At 39.7% G+C, this 24690-nt stretch overlaps 1 protein-coding gene across 1 annotated transcript; it reads right to left on the reverse strand.

The window, feature by feature from the left end:
- Positions 1–3654: 3654 nt before the first annotated feature.
- On the reverse strand, positions 3655–24394 carry LOC143297068 (uncharacterized). The gene is made up of 9 exons (XM_076609240.1): positions 24297–24394; positions 20576–20766; positions 12914–12949; positions 11639–11744; positions 10947–11121; positions 8355–9266; positions 7369–7558; positions 6720–6779; positions 3655–5497 (listed from the first exon to the last, which is right to left on the reverse strand). The coding sequence occupies exons 2-9, from the start codon at positions 20601–20603 to the stop codon at positions 5391–5393; spliced, it is 1614 nt and encodes a 537-aa protein (XP_076465355.1). The 5' UTR covers positions 20604–20766; positions 24297–24394; the 3' UTR covers positions 3655–5390.
- Positions 24395–24690: the final 296 nt, after the last annotated feature.

The following is a 24690-nucleotide window of genomic DNA, read 5'->3' on the forward strand; positions in this document are numbered from 1 at the left end:
AAGGAAAGGTGTCACTGAATTATAAAGTAAACAGTTGTTCACACCCCATGCTGTTTGATAAGACAACATTCACACCCCATGTTCGATAAAATAACAAAGACCCCAAACTCTGAAATGAAACAAGACAACCATTTCTTGCCTTGTTGTTTGTCTGTCTCTCTCTCTGGTCCTACCTTTAGGTTTTTGCTCTCTCTTTCTCCGAGATCATTTCATCAACTCTTCAAAAAGCCTCAGTACGAAAACACAGAAATGAGAACTCACAAAAAAGACAAATGCTAACAGATGAAAATAAAAACCTTTCACAGAAAAACCAAAAGGGTTAATAGGCAAACAAAGGTAAATAAAGTATAAAAATCAAAGTGATAAATATAAAAAAAATGCTTCAGCCTCATCAGTGGAGAATCATCAAAACCACAGAAAAATTCATTCAAAACAAAATCAGAGATGAAAACAGGAATACAAATTCTTTTGTTTTTTTCCGATGTTAGGTGGCCAGGAGACCACACACCAGAGGAGACCCTGCACTACTTCTGAGTCACTTCAGTGGTGTTCAATAGTGCCTGTTCAGATTTAACACACTTGGGGACACAACCTTCTAAGCCCCGTACTGACGACAATAATCGCTTGTCACGGAGTCAGTCTGAGGGAGCGTCCCCCCACCCCTCCAGAATGGTGACGGGCATCACGTCCCTCCATCTTTTTCAGCCAGTCATCATCAGAGTTGCATAGTCTTACTAACCGCACACAGCAGTGTCTGGGCTGAGAATACTGCCAACGCATTACCTTACCTGCTGACCATGTAGGGCCATATCACTGTAGAAAAAAAAAAAACTTTAAAAACTGATCCCACAGAACCTGAGAAAGAAAAAAACAAACACGCCCACACAACTAGAATAGAAAATAAGGCGCAAGTACAGTCAGTCATATTCATACACATAAACCTATAACATGCCTCTGACTTTGACCATTCCATCAATTTTTTTTGCCAGAGAATTTGTTAAAAAAATCATAATGATACACAATATGAAAAATTATACAAAAAGAAATTTTAAAAATAAAGTTCTGCGTTCCATTTCTGAAATATAAAACAACCAATCTGAACACATTCTTTCAACAGAAATAATGAAATGTCATGGAACATGAAACAACACTTGAAAATCTAAACATAGCAGATCTTTGCATACCAAAAAAAAAGAAAAAAAGTTTTAACAGGAGAGTGGAAAGACTACAGAAAAGATGATGGAAGCTTTTCAATTTATCATTTTGCATATATATGTTCGAAACTGACAAAAAAAGAACCGGACAAAGCATTCACAAAACAAAAAATTCCAGCCCTTTTACTGTGATAAAAAATTTTCAACATTAAACAAAATAAATATTTCCACAAAATAGAAAAATACACTCTGCCTTTTACTACAACAAAAAGAAATAATGTAACTAAATGACTACCAAAAAAAATAAAAACAAAGAGAGCAACACAAAGAGGCACAGCTTCTCCATTTCCCCCGGCTTTCCCTATCCATGGAAAGGTTGGGAGCAGCTTCAACAAAGTGGCAACATCACACCACATGCCCATCCTTCACCTCACATCAGGGCAGGAGAGCAAGTGGTGAGGTCAAGGAGTACATGCACACAGAAACGAACCCAAGGCAGGAAGTTGATTCTATCCTCACCTTGCAGCGAAGCTGAAGGCTACCCAGCCTTGACTTGAAAGACCCTCGCCACTCTTGTTGCAAAGTGGAAAAAAATGAAACACACTTTCCTGGCATGTCCTGTTAGATCTTTGCCTAACTGCTGTGTAAGAAGCACACCCCAGACCACAGGATTCCCACATCCGAATGCCAGATGGCCACCCACCCTGACAGACATCCATGACTCCACCCCTCCCTGGCCCACCCCACCCCACCCCCTGAACGATGAATCTCTCACAAAAACCAAGACCCTCAGCACAGAACAACTTGACCTCAAGGGTGTCAGCCAATAGTTTTGTTAAAACTGAACCCTACTTCAGATCAAAGTGAAAAGATATCCAACAGATCTAAACATTTCCAAGTGAGATCATTGCCTGTCATTTCTATCTAGATCATATGAGATAAAAGGTGCTGCATAGTACCAACCACCACAATCTATATCACTCATCCCCCCAAAAAATAAACAACCCCCCCCTCCCCCAATGAACTGAGAGGTGGGGGAGGCAGTCATTTTATCAAACATATCTTAAACACACATAAAGCTCAAAGAGGATGGGGGCATTGCTGAACACTCACAATATAAGAAGTGTTGGTTACAAATGCATACAATGCTACCTTTTTTTTCAGACTTTAATACAGCAGTTATGCTTCAGTTATCTCCCATTGTTTGCATGGTTCTCTCCCATCCCCCTCTCATCCCAACCCCCAGCTTCTTGAGTTTGAAAAATAAACAAACATAATAAACACAGATGATTACCTCCTCTTAAACACTGCTCAACTGAATACAAAACATTTGAAGCGGGTGAAAGACACAAGTTCAATGTTTATATCAGAGGTGATCTTTAAGGTAACAGACAATATATATAATCATGTGCAACACAGTGAATTATGGTTTTGTAATACAGTCCTTTTCTTTTCCAGCATTTCACATAACAGCATGTGATATTTATTAACGGAGTGATAACACTGATAACCTATTTCACAACTCTCTGTCCTGGCATCAGTTCATGTGAGGAAACTCAAACGCAGCATCACAGACCAAAGAGCAACCTGATCAGCATCTGGCAAGACAAGCTCGCAGTAGTAACAAACTTACTTCTCATGCATGTCAACAAGAGGCGGCAAGTTTACGATGTCTTCAAAACATATGTATTACTATCTTAATCAATAGAAGGGGTGGCAAACACAATCACCTTCGCACATGTATTCCCCCCCCCCCCTCACCCCCCCCCAACCTCCCTCTCCCCCCAAAAAAAATCCTCTGTTGTGCTCATTCATTCTTGAGCATTATCCAGCCTGTAAATATAACTATGACCATTTACAACCTTACTACTGCCACAAAATGAAAAAAACAAACAAAAAAACAAAAACAAACAAACTTAGCAGCTTTTTAAACAAATCATTATTATTATAGTCCTGACTGCAATACATAAATGACAGCCTTCTCAGTGCATCTGATTCACCAAAATCAGTTCGCAGATGATTAATATATAATATGATGTAACATGCTTACACATATATCTATATGTACAACTAAGACTTGGATAGCGATTTACAAACAGCTATGTTTACCCCTTTGATCCCAGCTGTTCTGGACAATGGTCGTCAGACTGTGATTGTTCCAGCTGCATGCTTATTAAGAAAAAAGAAAAAAAGTATAAAAAATAATGTGGTTAAGTCGATGTAAAACAACCCTTTCAGCATAGACAACATATTATCTCTGGCATCTATCTGCTCTGCTTTGTTCTACTGGTATGCAGGGCCACACATCCACAAATGCCCATGTGTTGAATGCCCACATCAAACACCTGGGCTTTCACTCAGTCACCAAATACAGCTTGTTTGGGATGATTCCCATCCAGCTTTACCATGACGGAGTGTGGTATCACCACAATCCACTCATCACTCGTTCCAAGTGTCAGTCTGCAGGAAGCTCTCTCGAGCTTCATTCATCAGACACACAGAGAAAAACAACCACAAGCACCAGTCAGAAGAAAGCTATCACAAAGTCTATCAGCAAGTGTTACACCAAGTCACACACACACACACAGAATACCACATCCACAACATACTACATTCTCATTAGCAAATTATGTCACGCTTCCATCTTAACAGAAAACCACAGTTTGGAATGTTTTACACATCAAGGTTAAAACATAACAAAAAACCTTCTTGTTAATTCCCTTCCACCTTGATCCTGGTGTTTTCACAAGCATTGTTCACCTGAAATCAAGTCTTAGCACACAAGTTATGTTGATTCATGTGGTAAGATAACATTGATCAACACAGACCCTGAACCATGACCACTGACCCAGCATCATGCAGTGGTGAGTCACTGCAGCTGTAACATGGGGACAGGAGATGGGCTCAGAAAGCAGGTGAAAATATTTTACTGCTCAAACATCAAAGGCATGAAAAAAATAGGTTACAACTCAAAGTATTTTGGGCATGTGTTGGTTTTTTTCAGATTTTTTAAAAAAGTGTTTATTGATCAGACCTGATGTCACAGCTTCTGAGATTTTTCACATGTGAAAGTTTTGGCCTTGACTTAATCAGTTACTGCTGGCACTGATCTTCTCATTCAAATAACAGGCACCTACAGTGATGTTAACAGCTGGATGTAAGACTCTTCACTCAAATGACATTTACCACTTATAAAATCTGTTTCGTTTGAAACATTCTGCAGACCTCACAGCTTTCTAAGTGGAAACCTGTCATCTTTACACAATGTTTTAGAAAATTATTTCATCCAAAGACTGGCTATCTTTCACACTTCAAAAAGTTTCTGGAATGAAAAAGTTTTTGGAACAAGCTAAAATATCACAAGCTGCTTTTTGTTTTCTTTTGCTTCTTTTTCCCACATGTAAGATCATTATTTACCAGATTTTAATTCTGGTCAAAATAAAAAATCTGAAAAAGTTTCCTGCATGCTGGTCTTAAAATGAACAACTAAATGACTGAACAAAAGTACAATAGAAAACCAAAATGACTTTGTCAAACAATTTCTCATGCCATCACAACATAGATGAATCTGATGAGATTGGTCCCATTTGAAAATCAACAAGGATAACTATCAGCTGTCATTGTTAAAATGTGCAACAACACAATTACTGCAGAGCCAAATGTCAGCAGATCTTTATCATACAGCATTACGATTTGTGTCAGTTTGTTACCTAAATTACCCAGACCAGATATCCATAAAAATACATGTATACAAAACACATGGCAATTACCATTGTGCAATTAAGTAGTGCCAACAGCCTCCTTCCAAAAAACAAACATAACAACCACCCATCAGATTCAACAGACCAGACATACGGGGTTAGTTGCAAACAGTCAAAGCCTCATGTCCAAGAAGTAATGACACTACAGTTTGTCTGCATCAAACCGTGACACTGCCCACAAAATCAGCGTTCAGTTCATCTATGCCAACACCATCCAAACTCCAAACACAAGGAACAGCACTGCGCCATCATCTCAAAATGGTCCGTGTTGCCTTTGACCACAATGGACACCCACAACAGTTGTCAGGAAAAATCCATGAAACAGTGGCATCTCACTTTTGATGAGAATAAGACATCCACACCAGCTGTACATTCCTCAGCATGGTCAGACAACCTTTGACAAAGCCAAGAGCACAGTAGTTTGTAGTGAGGCACAGAGGCCAGGACTAGGTGGGTGGTGGGTGGGCAGCAGCCGTTACTTTTTGGTGGGCATGGCGGCCAGAACCTCTGGGCAGTTCTCCATCACCTTGGCCACCAGATCCTGGATGTAGGCGTTCAGGTCGTCGTTCTTCTTCTGCAGGGCTGGAGGACACACAGTCACACAGTCATCAGAGTGCATGTACCCTCACTGGCTTTCCTGCAGCGAATCAGGCACAAGTCATTTGTTCTCTTTTACAGGGCTGCAGGATGGAGCCAACCTAGGTAAAGAAGAGTGGCTAAAAACTGGTCACATTCTTGTCAGTGAGCTAAACACTGGTTGGGATAAGCAAAACAAGGTTTAACTCATTCCATACTGCCCGATGACTTCCTTCATTATACTCTCTGTACTGGCCATTTGTTTATGTTACAAGAAAAATATCTAAAAAAAAAGAAAGCAATTACATACAGCTGTGAAATTTTGTGATGATATAAAGAATAGAATGGACTAACATTTGGCAAAGTTTCAAAGCACTCACTTAATTATTGACTGATTTATCATATTTTGAAAAAAATCTGTTTTTCACAACTGACATAAAGGGGGCGAGTTTTTCTCATATAACAGAAATTTTACAAATGTGGTCTTTTTTAACCATAGACACTTCCTAATTGTAGTTAATTGAATGGGCAAATGCGTATGCACGGTGGATATCCACTATAGAGTCAGTCTGCATTCAACTTTGAGCAACAGTACTTGCCGAAGTTGACAGAGATGCCATCTTGTCGAGCGAGCAAGCGAGAAGGGCGACTGTACGCTCGCATGTTTTATAATTTTTAACAAAGGCCTTTTCAGCCACAATAACAGAACAGGTGCACTTTTGGGTGACAGTAAACAGAGCTGTGCCATTTAGTTTCGCACAAAACCGTTAACCTATGAACTATGAATTTTTAAACTCGCGGTACGCAAAAGCATACCACAGTAACAAAGTGTTGTGCACATGAGGTACACTATAGCGTACCTTAGTATAGAAAGGGTTAAAATAACTGTAAAATCTGTAAAATTAACTTTTCAATAATCCTTCCACTTATTTCTCTCACAGACCATTTATTTTATATTCCTTGTGACCCCGGTACACTTGGTAATATAGACATATTCTATTCTATTCTTTTACCTACTTCTTTCATTTCTTTCACTAATTCAATAATATCACTATGAAAGTTCAAATGTCCAAGTGCCTAAACATATACAGTCAACCATAAATTTATCACTGATTTATAACCTAAACAAAATACTGTAATCGAGAACAAAAAAACAACAACAAAAAATGAAGCAGTAAAAAAAAAAAAACCAGCCCAAGAGTATGCACCAAGTTCTGGAATAATTTACCTTCATTCTCTTTCATCAATCTGACGATTTCCTTTTGCAGCTCAGCTTTTTCTGACGCACCTGAAAAAAAAAAAGGTCAATCAGAATCCATTGATCAAAAGATTAGGTGGCAATGACTGACACAGAGCATCATATTCTGTGGTTGTTCTTCTCAAGATTTCACTGGATACTGCTGCAAATGTCACACTCGAGTATAAAACCAGGCCCTGATGTTTCTGTTTTCAGTAAGGAAGAGGAAGCTTAAAAAATTAGTCTTGGTTTATCTTTTAACCTTAAAAACAAATCTGCACTGGGGGAACAGCAGTACAGGAGAAGGATCCAGTTTTAAAATACATGAATGAATACTCATATCAACCACTTTGTCACTCCAAATGGGAGGTTAGTATGAATGTATAGCATGTATATGGACATTTCAGAAAGGACAAGAAAAACCTTTTGCACAGACCGGAGCTTTGACACACAACCGACAGACCTGGATGAATCAGGTGAACAGTTCTGTGCAGAGCCCTGATGAGTTTAGGAGAGTAGAGGAGGGGAAAGTGTGTATGTGTGTGTGTGTGCGTGTGTGAGAGAGAGAAAGAGAGAGAGAGAGAGAGAAAGAAGAGAGAGAGAGCATGTATGCACATATGCAAACTTTGTTGTGACTCACTGGAACGTGCCTCCACCCCGCGCTGCATGGCAACTGACTCACTGGCGCGGCGAGCATGCGTCTGGTGATTTTTCCTGAAGCGCCCAGGCAGCTCCTGCTGTTCCTCTGGCTCTATGTCTGGTGTGCTCTTTACCCGCGGCAGTGTGGCGGCACCACCCTTCAATGCTGGGGAGGTAACGCTCCGGTCCGACTGTGAACACGGTAGGAGAAACTATGCCACTGAACGTTAGTAACAAGTTTTGAGCTGGGCTTGTTCGTTGGTATGGTTTTAGCTGTAAATCAATACTGAAATTATAATCAGACCACAGTGCTTTTATGGACATTCATTCTCAAAATGCCATAAAGGCTCTGACAGAATTTTGTATTATACTGTGAGAGTGCACATTCATTCTCAAAATGCCATAAAGGTTCTGACAGAATTTTGTATTATAGTGTGAGAGTGCAATGTCAGTACATGCACAATCTATTTCAAATAATTATTTTCCCATTTAAACATAGTGATTTTAGACTTCAGGAAATCAGCACATGGAGGGAAACTGACAACAGCTTTAAATGTTTTTTTTGTTTGTTTTTTTTTTTATTTCTCTTTATTGTCCACCCATTATAATAACTATAACTGTCAAACAAAGTGAACATCTAAAAAAATAAAAAATAAAAATAAAAAAAGAGAGAGAGAAAGAGAAAGAAATGAATCCCACTACTGTCAGGCATCCTGTTGATAAATGATGATGCCTGTCTGTGCAATGTCACACTCAGTCTCCCTGTTTCCCCAACATACCATCACTTCCTATTTCTCCAACACACACTCATGCTTCATATTTCCCCAATACTCTCACGAATCCTACTTCCCCAACACACCAAAGCTTCCTATTTCCCAAAAACACTCAAGCTTCCTATTTCTCCAAAACACTCACACTTTAGATTTCTCCACCGCACCCACGCTCCCTGTTTCCCCAAACCTCCAGACACACACAGCCACAACCTACCTGTGAAGAGGACCGCTGCACAGAGTTACCATGTCTTTGGGCAGCGGTCTGACCACCAACGTCACCGACACTACCACTGTCCTCCTCCACATACATGGACTTTGCCCGAGTGGTGGCCGAGGGCGATGGCTGCGGAGGAGTTGGGGCGTCCCGGGCAGGGGACGGGGGAGGCAAGACGGATGGGGAGGAGGGCGGGGCCTGCCGCTCCATGCTGCCGCTCTTCTCGGCCGAGCGGTCCACGAAGGTGAAGACGCTCTTGATGACATTCTGCCCGCCAGACACCGTCTCGATCCACAGGTCCCCCTTCCCCGGGGTGTTGGGCTTGGTGGTGACATAGATGCGCGAGTCCGACTCAAAATCGATGGAGTCCAGCAGGTCACTGCCGCACAGCATGAACTCCATGATGTCCGACTTGCCCAGCCCCAGGTGGCGGCCCTCCACACACAGGCGCGTGCCCCCGTGTACCGTGGCCATGTTGGGGATGATGTTGGTCACCACGGGGACATCACCCCCCGTGCCCCCCGCATGGTCTAGCCCCTCGTTCACGCTGCCGCCAAACTTCCCCTTGGACCGGTTCGATGTTGATGACTTCTCCTCATCATCCTCGTTGCCGCCGCCACGCCCTATATGGAAGATGTCGTGCAAGGACTTGGACAGCTTCTTGTTGAAGTAGGACAGGGTGCTGCCCCGCTTGGACTTCTCCTCCTTGTCCCCGACGCTGCCCGTGTCCTTGTCCTTGTCCCCACCCCGCTTGGGGCCGCGGCGAGGGAGGGCTGGAGAGATGGCCAGGCTGTGGCGGATGCGGGCAAACCCCGTCAGCTGTGCGGGGCCTCCGCCGGAGGTGGTGGTGTTGCTGCCGCTGCGGATCTGGGGGGCCACCACCTCTGCCGGCCGCTGCTTGGATATGAAAGCCTAAAAAGAAAAAGAACAAATTTACATTTTATAAAAAAAAAAAAAAAAAAAGCTCTGCTGGGCGTTGCTTGGATACAAAAGCCTAAAAAGGATGAAATAAAATTAAAATTAAAAACTAAATTTACATTTCAAAAAGCTCTGCTGGGCGTTGCTTGGATATATATACATAAAAGCCTGGAAAAAAAAAGGTTTTAAAAAAGGACACCGTACAAGTATGTTACATCTATGGAAGATCATATAAGAACCTGAAATGAAACAGACAGCACAGTGCACCAAACTTGGATAAAAACCCTAAAAAAATTTAAGAAAAGAATAAAAAGCATTCTTAAAAAAGGACACTGAACAAGCAAGTTGCATTTATATAGGGCCATATAAAAACCTGAAATAAAACAGTACAATGCACCAACTTTATGGACAGATCAAACTCCAACAACAGTATTAATAATAATAAATCAGTCTTATACAACACATAATGTGTTGTAGACTCTCCACTTACACAATTCCTAACAAACACCACACACACACACACACACTCATAACAGCCATCTACTCTCATGCATAGCCACTAATATTGCAAAGGGAAAGCTTGGCAAAATAAAAGAATGATTCACAATATCAGAAACAAAAAAAAAACCAAAACAATCTGACCAAAAAACATCCCAAATGTTAACTATCTGACCCCTTTCCCCTCTCCCTTCCCCCTCCCTCAATCTGCAACAAAGGATGGGCGTGAACAGGGTCCACACTCAGGACACAAACCCATGACACTCGTCTCCCAAGCTGGGTGCATTACCACCAAGCCACTGCTCTACTTGTCAGATTGAAGGTCAATGTTAAGAAAACCTGACAACCGAAAAGCTTTTGAGTACAAAAGAATTTTCAGATGCACAGCATCTTTAAAAATCTAACTGACATTGCTGCGAAGTGTCACCATTCTACGATCAAGTGCACGAACTATGTCAACAACTTCTGATGCAAAAAGCCGAAAGCACAGCAATAACATTCAACTGTGAAAAGCCACACGTTTCCTATCCCCAGTCCTAACATCTTTTTTTTTTTGGAGGAGGGGAGTGGGGGGGGGGGGGGGGGGGGGGGCTTAAAAAGAGGTGTGTACAAGCTTCCCAAATCTCAGCCCCTTTCCTATTTACACTGCAGGTTTGTCAAAATTCACACCAAACATTCCCAAACCCAGCTCAAAACCCCCCAAAACTTTCAAATGACCACTTCAACATCCCATCCCCCCAAAAACACACACAAAACAACAACAACAACAAAAAAAAAAGTCTCAAACTTTTCCTGACACTCCCCCCCCACACACCCCAGTCAAAGGACTGACTTCAAGCACAGTTTTAACCCTTTCAGTCCTAAGCCTATACGCTCAGTGACAACTATTTGCCAAAGGACTTTTGGTCACGGAGGGTAAGCATTTTCTGTTTAATTCTAGCATGCAATCTACTGAAGGAAAGTATAACCTACACTTATCACTACACAATTAATGCAGTTTCACATGAATTTAACAATTTTGCGATAAGAAAATCCCTACAAATGAGGCAGACAATGATATTGCCATCCTTGGTCACCTTTTGTTTTTGATATTTTTGCACACACTGAAGGGGATGGAAGAAAATCTCTACCCTAGGGCCACTCAAAAGGGTGATCTAAAACGTGCAAGCGCCTGACCTGAAAAATGAGCTCTCCATGGGGCACGGGGCACTTGCGGTGAGCCTTGAGGGAGGCCTGGCGCACCTGGCCCTTGGTGGTGGTGAGGGAGGGGAGGGGCAGCTGCACCTGACCCAGCACGTCCTCCTTCTCTGTCACCGTGAAGAACACCTGGTCGCCCTGGTTCTGCACCTGCCTGTGGGGTCGGAATGGAAAGAGACTGATCAGTGAATGTGTGTGTGTGTGTGTGTGTGTGTGTGTGTGTGTGTGTGTGTGTGTGTGTGTGTGTGTGTGTGTGTGTGTGTGTGTGTGTGTGTGTGTGTGTGTGTGTGTATGTGTGTGCGCGCGCACGCGCGCTCTAACATCTATATGTTTAAATTGCATATGTGTATCTTATACATATATATATATATATTTGTATACAAAAAAATCAAATTGATTTGTCTTAAATATAAAGTTCAATCACACAAGAACAAAATGACTGTGTACATTATATCGAACTTTTGAAAATGTGTTACAAGTGTCCTCCATGCATGTGCATGCATGTACTGTGAGAGTGCGAGTTGTGTGTGCATGCGTTACTCAATGCTTTATGCTTGTGCACTATGTTTGTATTTACATGCAAGCATATTTCTGCATGCATGCTCCTGTGCAAAGGATGAAAAACAAAAAAAACACACACATGCACGTTCATGCTCCCCATGCAAACTTACACAGTAGATTCTTCATTCCAGTCCGGGTTGCCAGTTGGTTCCTTGACAACACTCGTCCTGAACTTTCGACTTCCCACTCCAAAGATCACAGAGAATTTACATCGACCTAGAAAATGGTACAAAACACCTGAACTTCCATGTCAAAATGTCACCTCTATCCTGTGTACATTTTCTATGTAATAAAAAAAAAATCCACATCTGTACACAAAGAATATTTTGTTGTTTTTCAAATGTCCCATCCTCTGTACAGACAAAGCACGTTCAGTATTTTAAGAATCTAGATAGATCTCTAACTCTCTGTTCAACAGACTCCAATGACTGACATCATATAAATGTTAAAAACATATGGTTAAAGTATAAAGTATATCATGATCTGTTTCATTTTATCTAAATTGCTTTCAGGTTATTAATCAATCGATTCAATGTTAAAATAGGTCTTCTTATCTTAATATCTTCTGAATATCAGCACTTTCACTGTTTTTTGTCTTCAAACAACTGGATCTTCATTTATACAATGACAAACAATCTTCAGCCAGCGTCGCCATGGACTTCTGAAGTAAACTTATTAATCTGATATTTTGAAAGGTATTTTCCAAGTCTAAAAGTAAAATACTGAGTGAAAAACACAACAAAGCTGCAAAGAACACAGTGACAGAGACACAAATAGGTCAACATGCACAAAGACTCAAAATTCAGCACAAGCTCAACATGCTCCTGTTCCAACTGGATGGTAAGCTTTGTGCTTTCAATCAACTCGCTTCGAAGTTGAACACTGAGTGCACGAGCAAACACTCAATCAGTACAGATACCAAACACATTTTATGAATTCATGCAATCTACAGAGTGCAGGAATGAGAACAGGTTTGACAGCCTTGAGCAGTGTGAACACAACCTACTACTTCTGTATTCGTGGGCTGCGACTCATGTATCAGCGGGCCTTTACGTGCACGACCCTTTTACTAGGCGTGCATACTGGATATGTTCTTGTTTCCACAACCCACCAAATTCTGACTTAATAATGTGCATAATGTAATATGCATTCAACCATCTGCAGGTGTGTACGCACAAAGGGTTCAGGCACTAGCAGGCCTACACATCTGTTGACCTGGAAGATAAGAAAAATCTCCACCCTTAATCCACCAAGCACCGTGACTGGGATTTGTACACAGGAGCATCAAATTGAAAGTCCAGCGTTTTAACCACTCAGCTGTTGTGTGTGTTGAACACACTACAGAGACCAGCATCAAATATGAAGGGCAAGGACGGGCAACTTACCTGGCTTTTTCCCCTGGAGGTTTCTCGCTCCGTGCACTGTAAAAACAGACAACAAAATAATTTTAAAAAATTAAAAAAAACACAACATGAGTCATCAAAATGCCAACATCAGTGTCAAATGTGTCAAGATTTACGACATCATATACACAGAACAAGCCATAACATTTTTTTCAAGTATATATATATATATACACTGATGACAAGATTCGGTTCAGGAATTCATCCAGATGTCATGTGTCAGAACAAGTCATTTTATTAACGGAGCATATTTCATGTTTTCAAATGGGACAATGATTAAGGTTAGGTGGCTGACCATAATGTGACTGATGTTTTAAATACAAGGTATAGTGTAACTGCACAAATATGGATGTACACACACACACACACACACACATATGCATAAACACACATGTAAACATCATACATGTAAACACCAACAAGTATCATATTTATTTTCCCTTTCCATCCCACTTGTGTGTGTGGGGATGGGGGTGGGGGGAGGAGGGGGTAAAAATTTCATTCAAACGTAAGGGTGGGACAATCAACAAAACCGAACATTCAGATTTTGAATAAACCCTTTTCCCCCCCCCATACTCAAGCACATCATCATTCCAATGTATGGTCCTATAATGATCATTATTTCTTTGTTTTTAAAATCACCAAAAAATATTCAGGTATTTATTTCAAGCAAAGGTAAATGCAATTTCTTCTGTAGGTGTAGGAGGGGAGAGGAGAGAGCCAGTCCCCCTCCACCAACCCTCTGCCCCTCACTCCCAGCAACACTATCAGGTCATGGCCACAGCCTGAGGTCACAGGTCTCCCTGTTCCTTTGCATATTTTTTTTTCTTCCCCCCCCCCCCCCCCCCCAATCCCCCCTCCCCAGAGATCACACCATGTACTATGTAAAGAAACGAATCTAATTTGGGAATATTGGCATCTGATTTGGTGAGCCTTTGCTCAGTGTAAAGAGCTGAAAGTAAGACTAGGCTCAGCAAGTTATTTTGTGGCTGCTTTTAGGTTATCCTAACACTGCCAACAGTTTGTTTTCGATTCTTCTGCTTTGTAGAAAGAGGAACTGAACAGCAGTTGAGGTGGTTGTGATGGCTCTGGTTCATTGTTGACAGAGTAAACTCTGTGTGTGTGTGTGTGTGTGTGTGTGTGTGTGTGTGTGTCACTGTGTGTGTGTGTGTGTGCCTACGTGCTTGTGCTATATGCAGTGAATCTATGAACTTATAAAACATTACTGTGCATTGTAAACATGTACACACGTGTACAAACACATAAAATGACAATGTTAAGCACACACACACAAACCATAAAGCCAAACAGTATACACACAACAACTGAACACACACACACACACACACACACACACACACACACTGACATATATATGTGACCCACATCAACAATGCTCAACACAACTTTGAGAATGCACACACACACACACACACACACACACACACACACACACACACAAAACAGGTCCTCTCAGACGAAAGCTAATGCTGTAATGGGAATACAAACCATCAAAAGGTAAAGAGCATTACAAGCTTCGATAACATTGCTGCAGGCTGCTCTGAGACCCTCCCCATCCTCCATCCCTAACACATGCACGGTCCTTAAAACAGCAGTAAAACAGATTGATCTTTCTAATGTTCTGTTCTACAGACAGCCATCATGAGTCATGTCACAACTATTTTCAGAACAGTCTATCCATACACCCATACACACACAAACATTATATGCATGCACACGCTCACACACACAATGCACACACACATGCATACACTCTCGTACACACATGTTTAAAAATAATATACCTGCATTCATGTATACACATTCTCACATGCATACATGTATGCTGCGAGCTCTTACACACACACACTTGTGCTTTATTACCATGTTCACATGTTGAGCTACATAATTTATAAACGGACCCTTTTACTTAATTCAGAGTTCTTGTGGTAATAAGAGATTCTGATCAGCACGCACGCGCACGCACACACACACACACACACACACACCCACTCACACACACACCACAGATTCTATCCTTTATGCTTCATGTGTCTGTGGATCCTTTTGACTTTGAGGAAGTCCAAAATCTCTCTCTCACACACACAGTTTACACAAACATTTTTATATATGCAGGCATATAATGATATCTGAGCATTTAAACACACAAACACACATGCACACACGCACACAAACACACTTTCTGAATCTCTCTCTCTCTCTCTCTCTCTCTCACACACACACTACACCTTGTTTATGTAAGACTTCTATTAGTACCAAGTACTAAAGTACAATTAGTCAAGACTCCTTTGTTCTCCATCATTAGTGTCAGCATCACTTATCCCCTCACTTCCTCACCCACTCACCCCACCCTCCCTCTTTCCCTCCCCCTCCCCAGGGTTTCTACTGAAGTATCCTCTGAAACAAAAGAATCAATAATTTTCGCGAGCTGTCTAATTACCACTTCCACCTTTCAACGCCACACCCCTTCGATGAGATGACTCTTTCAGAGCAAAACAAAGAAAACAAAAAAAGAAAGAAAAACAAACAGAGCCTACTTCTCACACTCCCAAATCCTCTTTCTCAAACCAAGATTTTTTTTCTTTTCTTTTCTTTAAGTTTGTGAACCACTCAGTGGTTTCCCGTGAATGGCACAGACCTGTCATTATGCTGAAGTTAGTGGCAGGAGGGAAGGGGGTGGTGGCAGGTGGGTGTATGTTTGGCTTGCTTTGGTTTTGGTTGTTTTTTTGGGGGGAGGGGCTTTTGGTTGTTTTTTTGGGGGGAGGGGCGGAGGTAAAGGGGAGCTCTTTCTTTTGCAATTTTTCGAAGTCAGTGAACAAGAAATGAGCTGCCTATGCATAGGTATGCTGAATTTTTGTAAGGCATATGCAATGTGCAAATCTGCACTCATGTGTGCATGTTAAAGTGTGCAGATGTTTAATAATAAAATCTATGGAGACATAGATATGCGTGTGTGTGTGAGAGCGCGCGTGTGTGCGCGTATATATATATATATATATATATATAGCGCATGTGTGTGTGCATGTTTGTGGGGGTGTGTCTTTGCATGCATGCATGTTTTTGTTTTGTGCACATGGGCACCTGTAAATGCATGCGTGTTGTGTGCACACTACTTTTCACTTTCTCTGTTCTGTTCACACACAGGCATGCCTGATCACACACTTGTGTGTGTGTGTGTGTGTGTTTGTGTGTCCCATCACAAATAATAAAGCAAAGAGCAAAACCTTTATCTTCATTTCAATTTTTTTTCTCGTTTTTTCAAAAGCCACCAAAACATCACAAACGTCAGCACTTGATTAAACCCCCTCTTTGCGACATTATCAAACCCCCCACCCCACCCCTGCCCACCCCCACTCTTGATAAAGACCTTTAACATCACCGTTTATCTTAACAAGCTGACAGGGGTACTTTAGGTACACCCACCAAGGAAAAAAAAACCCTTTCCCTGCTGTGGAACTCCGTGTTTGCGGGAAGATAACATCAAACACTCGACATTACACACAGATCTGTTAGCAAATGTTAAGTGTGGGGGTACTAAAGCAATGAAAGGCGAGTTCATGGCTTGTTTTCCTGCCCCTACCCAGACTGCTAATGATATCATTTGTAAGACAGTCACGCTTCACTGGTGATGAGCTGTTAGAAACATCTGATTGGATACAGGTCACAGGCGGATTAGTCCAGCCACCCGAGAGCCCTGATTTGTTTTGGTTGTAATGTGCCAGCAGCTACCCCTGTCTACTCTACTACTACTACAGTACTACTACACACAGATTTCATTCACCACCTTATGTTGCAATGCATTCTTTTCTCTCCCCCCCTCCCCCTCCCCCCACTTCCCTGCTAGCACTGCACTCTGAACTCTTTCCCTGCATATATCCATATATATACATACATACATATACATATATATATATATATCCTCGTTTTACTCTCTCAAACAAAAACAAAGCTAAAGCACAAGCCATAAGTAACAATGATTTCTTATGTTACATGAAAGTAGTCCTGTTCTCAGTGTTCTGAAAAGAAAAAATTATGCAAGTGTTTTTTCCTGAAACTAATCTGGAGGCAAACAACCCACTTCCAAATACTAGTGATTCAGAAACACCAGTCATGAAGGTTTCCCATAAATTTAAGGGTCTCACCCACAGCAACATCCCCTGCCCTCTCTCTCTCCCTCCGCCTCTCCCCACCCCTTCCTACACTGTACACACCAGTTTATGAGTTATCTATATCCCCTCACACCCCCCTTAAACAAGGTGCTGCATAAAGCTGTTCAAACCTATGAATCTCCAAGCATATTGACACCTTCCTGCTACTTTGACAAAGAACATGAAATTATGTAAACGAATGAAAAGTAAATGGAATAAATATATGCTAGCTGATTTAGTTACTGAAGAATTTTGCCCCACACACTCCCACACCCAATGCCCCACTGACAAAACATCAGTGTTAAGTATTACCTACATGTGTCTTATTTTCAAAACCAATCTAAAATTCAAACAGCGAACCTGAGTTTTAAGGAAGGGGGGGGGAAATACCTCAAAATGCGCCAATGATAAATTAAAAAGAAAAAAGAAGAATAAATTTAAAAAATAATGCAAACACACAGAGGCTGACATGCATACATGTATAATATATATATATATATATATATATACATATATATATCATACTTAAATACCATTTTAACACATAGTACACACACACACACACACACACACACACACAAGAGCAAACACACAAAAGCATGCAAACAGTGTCACGAACTGTATTCACACACATGCTGACACATGAATAGTATAACACACACAAACATACACAGTGGAATATTAAAAAAATAACCAAAAAAAAACAAACCCACTCTTTATAACAGTTAACACTATCCCCCCGTACATTTATACATATTATAATATCCACACACACACACACATAAACACCCCCTGGCCCCCGATACACAGAGGCAATACAGGTCGTGGTGACTTGTTCCATTCTGCAGAACAGTCACATTCAGATTAGAGATCAGACTGACCTGTTCAAAAGCTGTGGCTTTCAGGAGAAAAAAAACCCAAACAAACCCTGAGTGGTTTCCTTCACTGATTTTTCTATGATAAAAGACATAGCATACACAGTCTACAAGGAAGCTTTTTTAGTCTTGAGTGAGAGGCATGAGTGAGAAAGAGAGAGAGAGAGAGTTTTTGTGTGTTTGTGTGTGTAGCTGTGTGTGTGTGCGTGTGTGTGTGTGTGTGTGTGTGTGTGTGTGTGTGTGTGTGTGTGTGTGTGTGTGTGCGTGCGTGTGTGCGTGCATGTGTGTGCGCGCGCGTGTGTGTGTGTGTGTGTGTGAGTCTCTGTGTGGGGAGGAAGGTGGTCTATGTGTGTGTGTGTGTGTGTGTGTGTGTGTGTGTGTGTGTGAGAGAGAGAGAGAGAGCGAGTGAGAGTGAGTGTTTACTGTTAGTGCACTTGTGCCTGCCTCCCTCTGCATTTCCCATCAGCATGGAAGTATGCCATTGTCAGTCACTCTGAATATATTTTTTTAAATAATTAAATTCTGATAGCATTTCCAAATGCACATATATATGTATATAGATTCTAAAGGTAAAATCAAGGCTCACATTTCTATGCATGCTAATTCGAAAGGCTCACATTTTTATGCATGCTAATAATTGCAAATGAATTCCCAAGGACACAAACACCCCCAAAACATGAATATTATATGTATAGTACATGTACACTGAACTGCTCTAAGTAACATGTGTGCGTTCCCTCTGGCTTGTAAACTACTGCAAACCTTAAGCTAATCAATGATATAAGTAACTGCTTTGTATTCACTGCATAAAAACAATTCAAATATGTTTTTATAATAACAATTAAAAGAATTACTGTATATATATATATATATATATATATATATATATGGTACATGTACCATATATTTATATATATACATCTATATAATGTACCATATATTTATATATATATCTATATATATATATATATTATAATTCATTATCCAAATCAAACTAACTTGGGAAAAGGTCGCTTAAAGCAGACAGCAATGCCAGACTATAAGTGTGTGTATACACAGACGTATGTATACATGTGTGTGCAAGACTGTGTGTTTGTGTGTGTTTAAATATACACACACAAATGGGTGTTTATGAGAGAATGTATGTGTCAGTGTGAGCGAGTGAATGTGTGTGATACACCCAGAAACACACACTGCATATGACAGCAAAAGATACAGAAGATTCTTTTTTGTGTGTATTAAAAATTAGTCGATTTTTAGAGCTTGAAAAAAAGTGAAAAATAGGCTGAAGATCTGTAAGAAGATGGGTTGATTCAATTTGAATGTTCCTCCCATAAATCTCAAAGAAAGTAGACTGCAATGTTTACTTCTCTAGCTTTAAGAATGCAGTTCTAGGATTCTTTCAGAAAGTGACAGAGTGTCAACTCTTGAGAGTAGACAGAAACCGAGAAAGTACACATCCGTAACTTCAGATTCTAAGACAATGTATACAGCATATGGATATTGTTTCAGCTAAAGCAAAGTCCAGGAATGCTCAAATCAACAAATGTCTCATTGATTTGATCAGGATGAGGTCAGATGTTCATGATCACTGTATCGTATGCATAAGGCTGTCAATGTCGATTAATATTCCATCCCGAATCAAAATTATTAGATCAACCATTCAGTGAGTGCACTTGACAAACTCCTTTCCACCTGTTCATCTATAAATGTTTGCTTTTTTGGAACTACAGCATTTTTGTCCTGCTTATTCTGGCCCCAGACTAAACATCCTTTGTACAGTCCATGTATCCATTTAGAATGCTAAATGGTATTTCAGAGAGCAAACTAAAATACTAATATATCATAGAACACATTCTTCAACATAGCAAAACAATGGATGAAAATTGTTCTTTACTCCATCCATACTTCTGGACTTATTTTAAACATACATGGGTTGTCCAGCCTGTGTGAAAAAAAGATGCAATGTTTTCTTTCAGTTTCAGTTCATATATCATAATTTATATGCTTGACTTTTATTGGAGAGAAAGACAAGAATGTCAAAATGAAATTCATTCATGGAAGAGATCAACACTGGCCTATATATATATATATATATATACACACACACACACAATTCACACAGGAACATCCAGGACATTAGTCCAATTGCCTTGATGTGACATGAAACAAAGTACACGTATGAGTTAATAATACTTGACATACAAACAGTAATATTCTAATAATGAATGAAGCAGTTAATACAAATAAGATGAGGACACACATTCACACTGTCACAGTACACTGAGTACAGTATAAAGTGCTATGCGCGACTGCATCACTCTGTCACTTAACAATTAGTCATTTATACTGCATTATAACAGCTGTTTCATTATCAGTGTGACTCAAAACAAGCTTTCCAACTACTCATGTACTGTCACTGTGATAACCACAACTATTCAAACTAGACACTTATCTTTTAACAACAATAACAAAACACTTCTTTAAAACCTTAAACAACTATTTATCAACAACAATCACTTTTTAAACAACCACTGAAACATTAAAACAGCTACTTCACTACAGCTGCACTATCTACGAAAATTGAAAGCACTGCTTACCCACAACCGTCACCTCGTCCGGCTCCATGTTTACATCCACACACACACACACACACTGAGCCCCAGTCACTGAATGATGTCAGTCCCTCTACTGCAGCATGCAATAGTGTGTGTTCTCTCCACCTCTTCAACTAATGACCATTCAGTCAATCAGTCAGGGACTTTATGTCAGCTATACTTCCAATTCATCTCTGAAACACATAAAACATAGACAATTGATTACCTATACTTCCAAGTCATTTCTTAAACATCTAAATTATAAATAAATGATTATCACAATATCAGATAATTTTCAATGTTAAAAATAATAATAATAAATAAACAGGGAAAAAAATCGTCAAAAAACACACATGTTCCAAGTAATACAACAGCCATGATCTAAATCTAAGCAATGTATAAATCTATAGATCACTGGTGGTTTCTGGCACTTCACTGTTATTTTTTGTTGTTTTTGTTTTTCCACTGAGTTTCAGTCAGTGTGCTGGCTAACTGGTGTGCTGCTACTTGGCTGGCACTTAACTGTTCAACTGGCTTGTAATGTGTCTCTGTCTAATAATGCAATTCAGTGGTGGTTTAGTTGACTGATAGATCTTTATGAAAAGTAACATAACTCATATCAGACCAACAGCGTGGCTGAATTCTTGTTGCCTTGGTATTCCAGTGATCACTTGATTGTAAAACACACACACACACACACACACACACACACACAATCAGCTGAATTCTTTGCAGAGCTAGCACTGAGGGAGGCAGTAATATGGGTTTTTACCAGCAAAGTAGAGAAAAGATGTTCAATAAATCAATTTCTCCAAGACAATGGGACAGACTGGACAAGGATGCAGGGAGTGGAGTGAAACCAGAACAATACAGCAAAAACCTTTTGTCTCTGATGACCTACATTATGCCCTGACTGCAACAAACGCACCTGAGTCCAGGGCTGAACAATGCTGGGAGTGGAGGGAATCCAGAACAATATTTACAACATTAACCTTTTGTCTCTGATCATCTACATCGCCTGACTGAAACAAATCTGTCTCAGTCCTGGGCTGAACAAGCAATCTCTGAGATTGGTTTTTTTGCCAGTGTGCAAAAGCAATCACTGAGATTGTTTTTTTGTGCCAATGTGCATGTGTCGATCACCATCACCTAATAAACGCTGCAGGCCAGAACACACAGTATGAGAGAAGTCTCAGAAACATTGCCATGATTGAAGAATAAAATGATGTCCCCACCACTACCCACTGAACAAAAAACAAAGATAAAAAAAGTATCAAAATACATGTAAACATTTTTTTTGTATGATGAATGAAACCATACATTAATGTATGTCAAGTCTTTCTGACATATAATATTAATCATCATCATCATCATCATCTTAATTTCAATAACATCAGTAATAAGGCAGCCTTATCCAATCTGGAATTTTCCTCTCACAAATTATGAATGTATTAATATAGCGTTATTTATTTTACTTTTATTTGTTTCAATAAAGAAAAGAAAGATTTCAACACGAAGCTGTTCATGACTGAGACCTGTTTGTGAGGGATGGGTGCAATACAGTGCGGTTCAGGACAGATAAAGAGAAAAATCCCACAACAATCAGTACAATAAGATGCCTTTTCAGTTTTTATAACAGGAAAATAATCAAACACAAAGTATTCAAAAAGTGATTTTATAACACAGAACCCTTTCCATTTCTCTAGTATTAGGATGAGGAAAAGAAAACATCTTACCATAATTTTACCTCTGAACAGCTGAATATTGTACAAGTCTTAGGATGAGGAAAAGAAAACATCTTACCATAATTTTACAAAGACACTGTTCCTAAAATCCATCTCATCACAATCAAAGAAACAGCAGAAGACAGGGTTTTTTCTTGCTCAGAGAGAAGTTGTTGGTTTTTTTAACTGAATGTAAACCATCTGTCTTTTTTCTTAAAAACCCAGTTCATCAAAATATATGAACAATCTACTATATAAAAAAAAGAAAAGGAAAAAAAAAGAAAAAAAAAGAAGATACAAAATATGTAAGTTTCAGAACAATATTACTCATTAAGTTAACAACACAATTGACTAATAGTAATACTCATATGAGTCATAATAGTAGCTCACTACATAAGTACATTATTCATCAGTTGTTTTTAATGTATCTGAACATCAGTAACTTGACTTGTCAAACTCAAAGTCATTTTCAAAACCAAAGTCTCCATTAGTCCATAGAGATATCAAGCTCAATGTTAAAAGTGTTCATAAAATAAAACATATTTTTTGCAAAGTAATCAAAAACCTGTGTCAATGGTTGAATCAGTCAGCTGCCTGGTTGGCAATATCCACCATTTCTTTCCCTTAAGGGTAATGTGTAATCTTCCCATTCAGTTTCATTTCAAAGACGGGAAAAGTTGTAAACTGGTTTAAATAACATTGTAATGTATATATATATAATATACTCTACATTTCTTCTCCCGTCGAATGCTGAAAAGAAGGCCAATAAGTTGGGGTTTTTTGTCTTCGAAACAAAATACATGTGAAGAAATGTGGATACAGCCTTCTGATGTCCACATCAACACTATTACTGTGTTTAACAGTAATTAACTAATTTCATATTCTACTCTGAACAGAATTTAACAAATTAAAGGGGTGAAATTCCAAACAAACAAAAAATATAGTTATGAATAATATATGAAACTTTGCAAGATGTCCACATTGCACTTTGTACAAAACATTGTGAAATGCACATCCTTCTGTTCATTCTGCTGACCTTCTTGTCCCCCTTTTTTCTTCTTCCCAACATTTTCCATTTATCATATAAAACCAAAATTTTTAACTTTGTGAATGTATCTGAAATAGATTCATGTTTCCAAGTCACCTCACGTTTCGAACTGCATGTGTATACATGTCTGTCTGTATGTATACTGTATACATCATTACATGTATGTCTGCACCTGTATACGGTCTTATAAAAAGTGTGGCTGTGCATGCCCATGTTAAACTGAAACACTGTAAACAATGAAACTGTACTGCTTGTGGAACCAAGACTGATACTGACTGACCGACTGTCCTAAAAGAATGTAGCTTTGACACTATGTTGACAGAGATCTCTCCCACATTTTCCATGTCATCTACACTGTGATTGTATATGCATGGACAAACACTTCTGTATATTTGTGTCTTTGTGTTCATGAACTCTTATATGTATTCTAAGTGTTCCAGAACTCTGTTATTTAAGACTTTAGATGTTCAATTTACATCATTTATGACAGTGAAATATAATAAAGCTAAACTAATAAATAAATACCATTGCTTTAAGACTGAACCAATTCCTGCCTCAATTCCCAAACGTTAACCGATAAATATAAAATAAAATCTGTTGGCTCTTTCTTTTTTAAGGAAAACCGAAACAGCGGGTACTAATATTCAGATCATCTTTGCCCGAGTTTCAAAACTTTTCTTCATTGAAAACGTCACACTTTGTTTCGAAACTGATTGGTTACTGTCTGCATCCAGTCTCAACATCACCCACCTTTCGTTTTGAGAAATTCACTGTGAAGTGAACGCGACACATCGTTGGAACGTGAAGAATTCAGTGAACAGTGAAAACACAGTAAAGAAAACACTGGACCAGGATATATCACCAACGGAATCGGGGAGACTTACGTGTCAACCCTCAAATACTTCACCACAACCCAGCTGTCTGTCGCGAAAACTAATATGCCATGACTTACCGATGCTATGTCGAAATAACTAACGTTGGGCGTATTGAGTAAAGGTACATTCACTCTGACGTTTACATCCACAGGTTTCTCTGTCACCTGTGCTCCTCCGCTTGTCACGAACAAGGATGCGACAAGTCAGTTTGGTAACACCGATCGTGGTTGGTTCACAGGTCGAGCGACCAACCAATGAAAGATTACCTCATAAAAACATCGGTAAACCTCGACAATTTCCGAACCTGTGTTTTGTGTCTGTCACTCTGTATTTTGTTTCAACACGTCCAATCGACAGAATAAGACGTCTGTATAGTTATTAATATACATGTTTAACAAAAAGCTTGAAAAGTCGAGCACTATGCGAGTTATGGTTGAACTTCCCTCGTTGTTATGAATCGAACTGGGGTCT

Source organism: Babylonia areolata, chromosome 22 (assembly GCF_041734735.1).
Source record: "Babylonia areolata isolate BAREFJ2019XMU chromosome 22, ASM4173473v1, whole genome shotgun sequence".
NCBI classification, from domain to species: domain Eukaryota; kingdom Metazoa; phylum Mollusca; class Gastropoda; order Neogastropoda; family Buccinidae; genus Babylonia; species Babylonia areolata.

What these genes read in the sequence shown, in the direction of transcription:
- LOC143297068 (XM_076609240.1), bottom strand. Translation starts at nt 20,603, where the DNA reads ATGGAGCCGGACGAGGTGACGGTTGTGG. An exon ending in TGGAATGAAGAATCTACTGT is followed by an intron (nt 11,122 to 11,638) that starts GTAAGTTTGCAT and finishes CCGACCCCACAG; the next exon opens with GCAGGTGCAGAACCAGGGCG. An exon ending in ATTGATGAAAGAGAATGAAG is followed by an intron (nt 5,498 to 6,719) that starts GTAAATTATTCC and finishes TGTGTCCTCCAG; the next exon opens with CCCTGCAGAAGAAGAACGAC.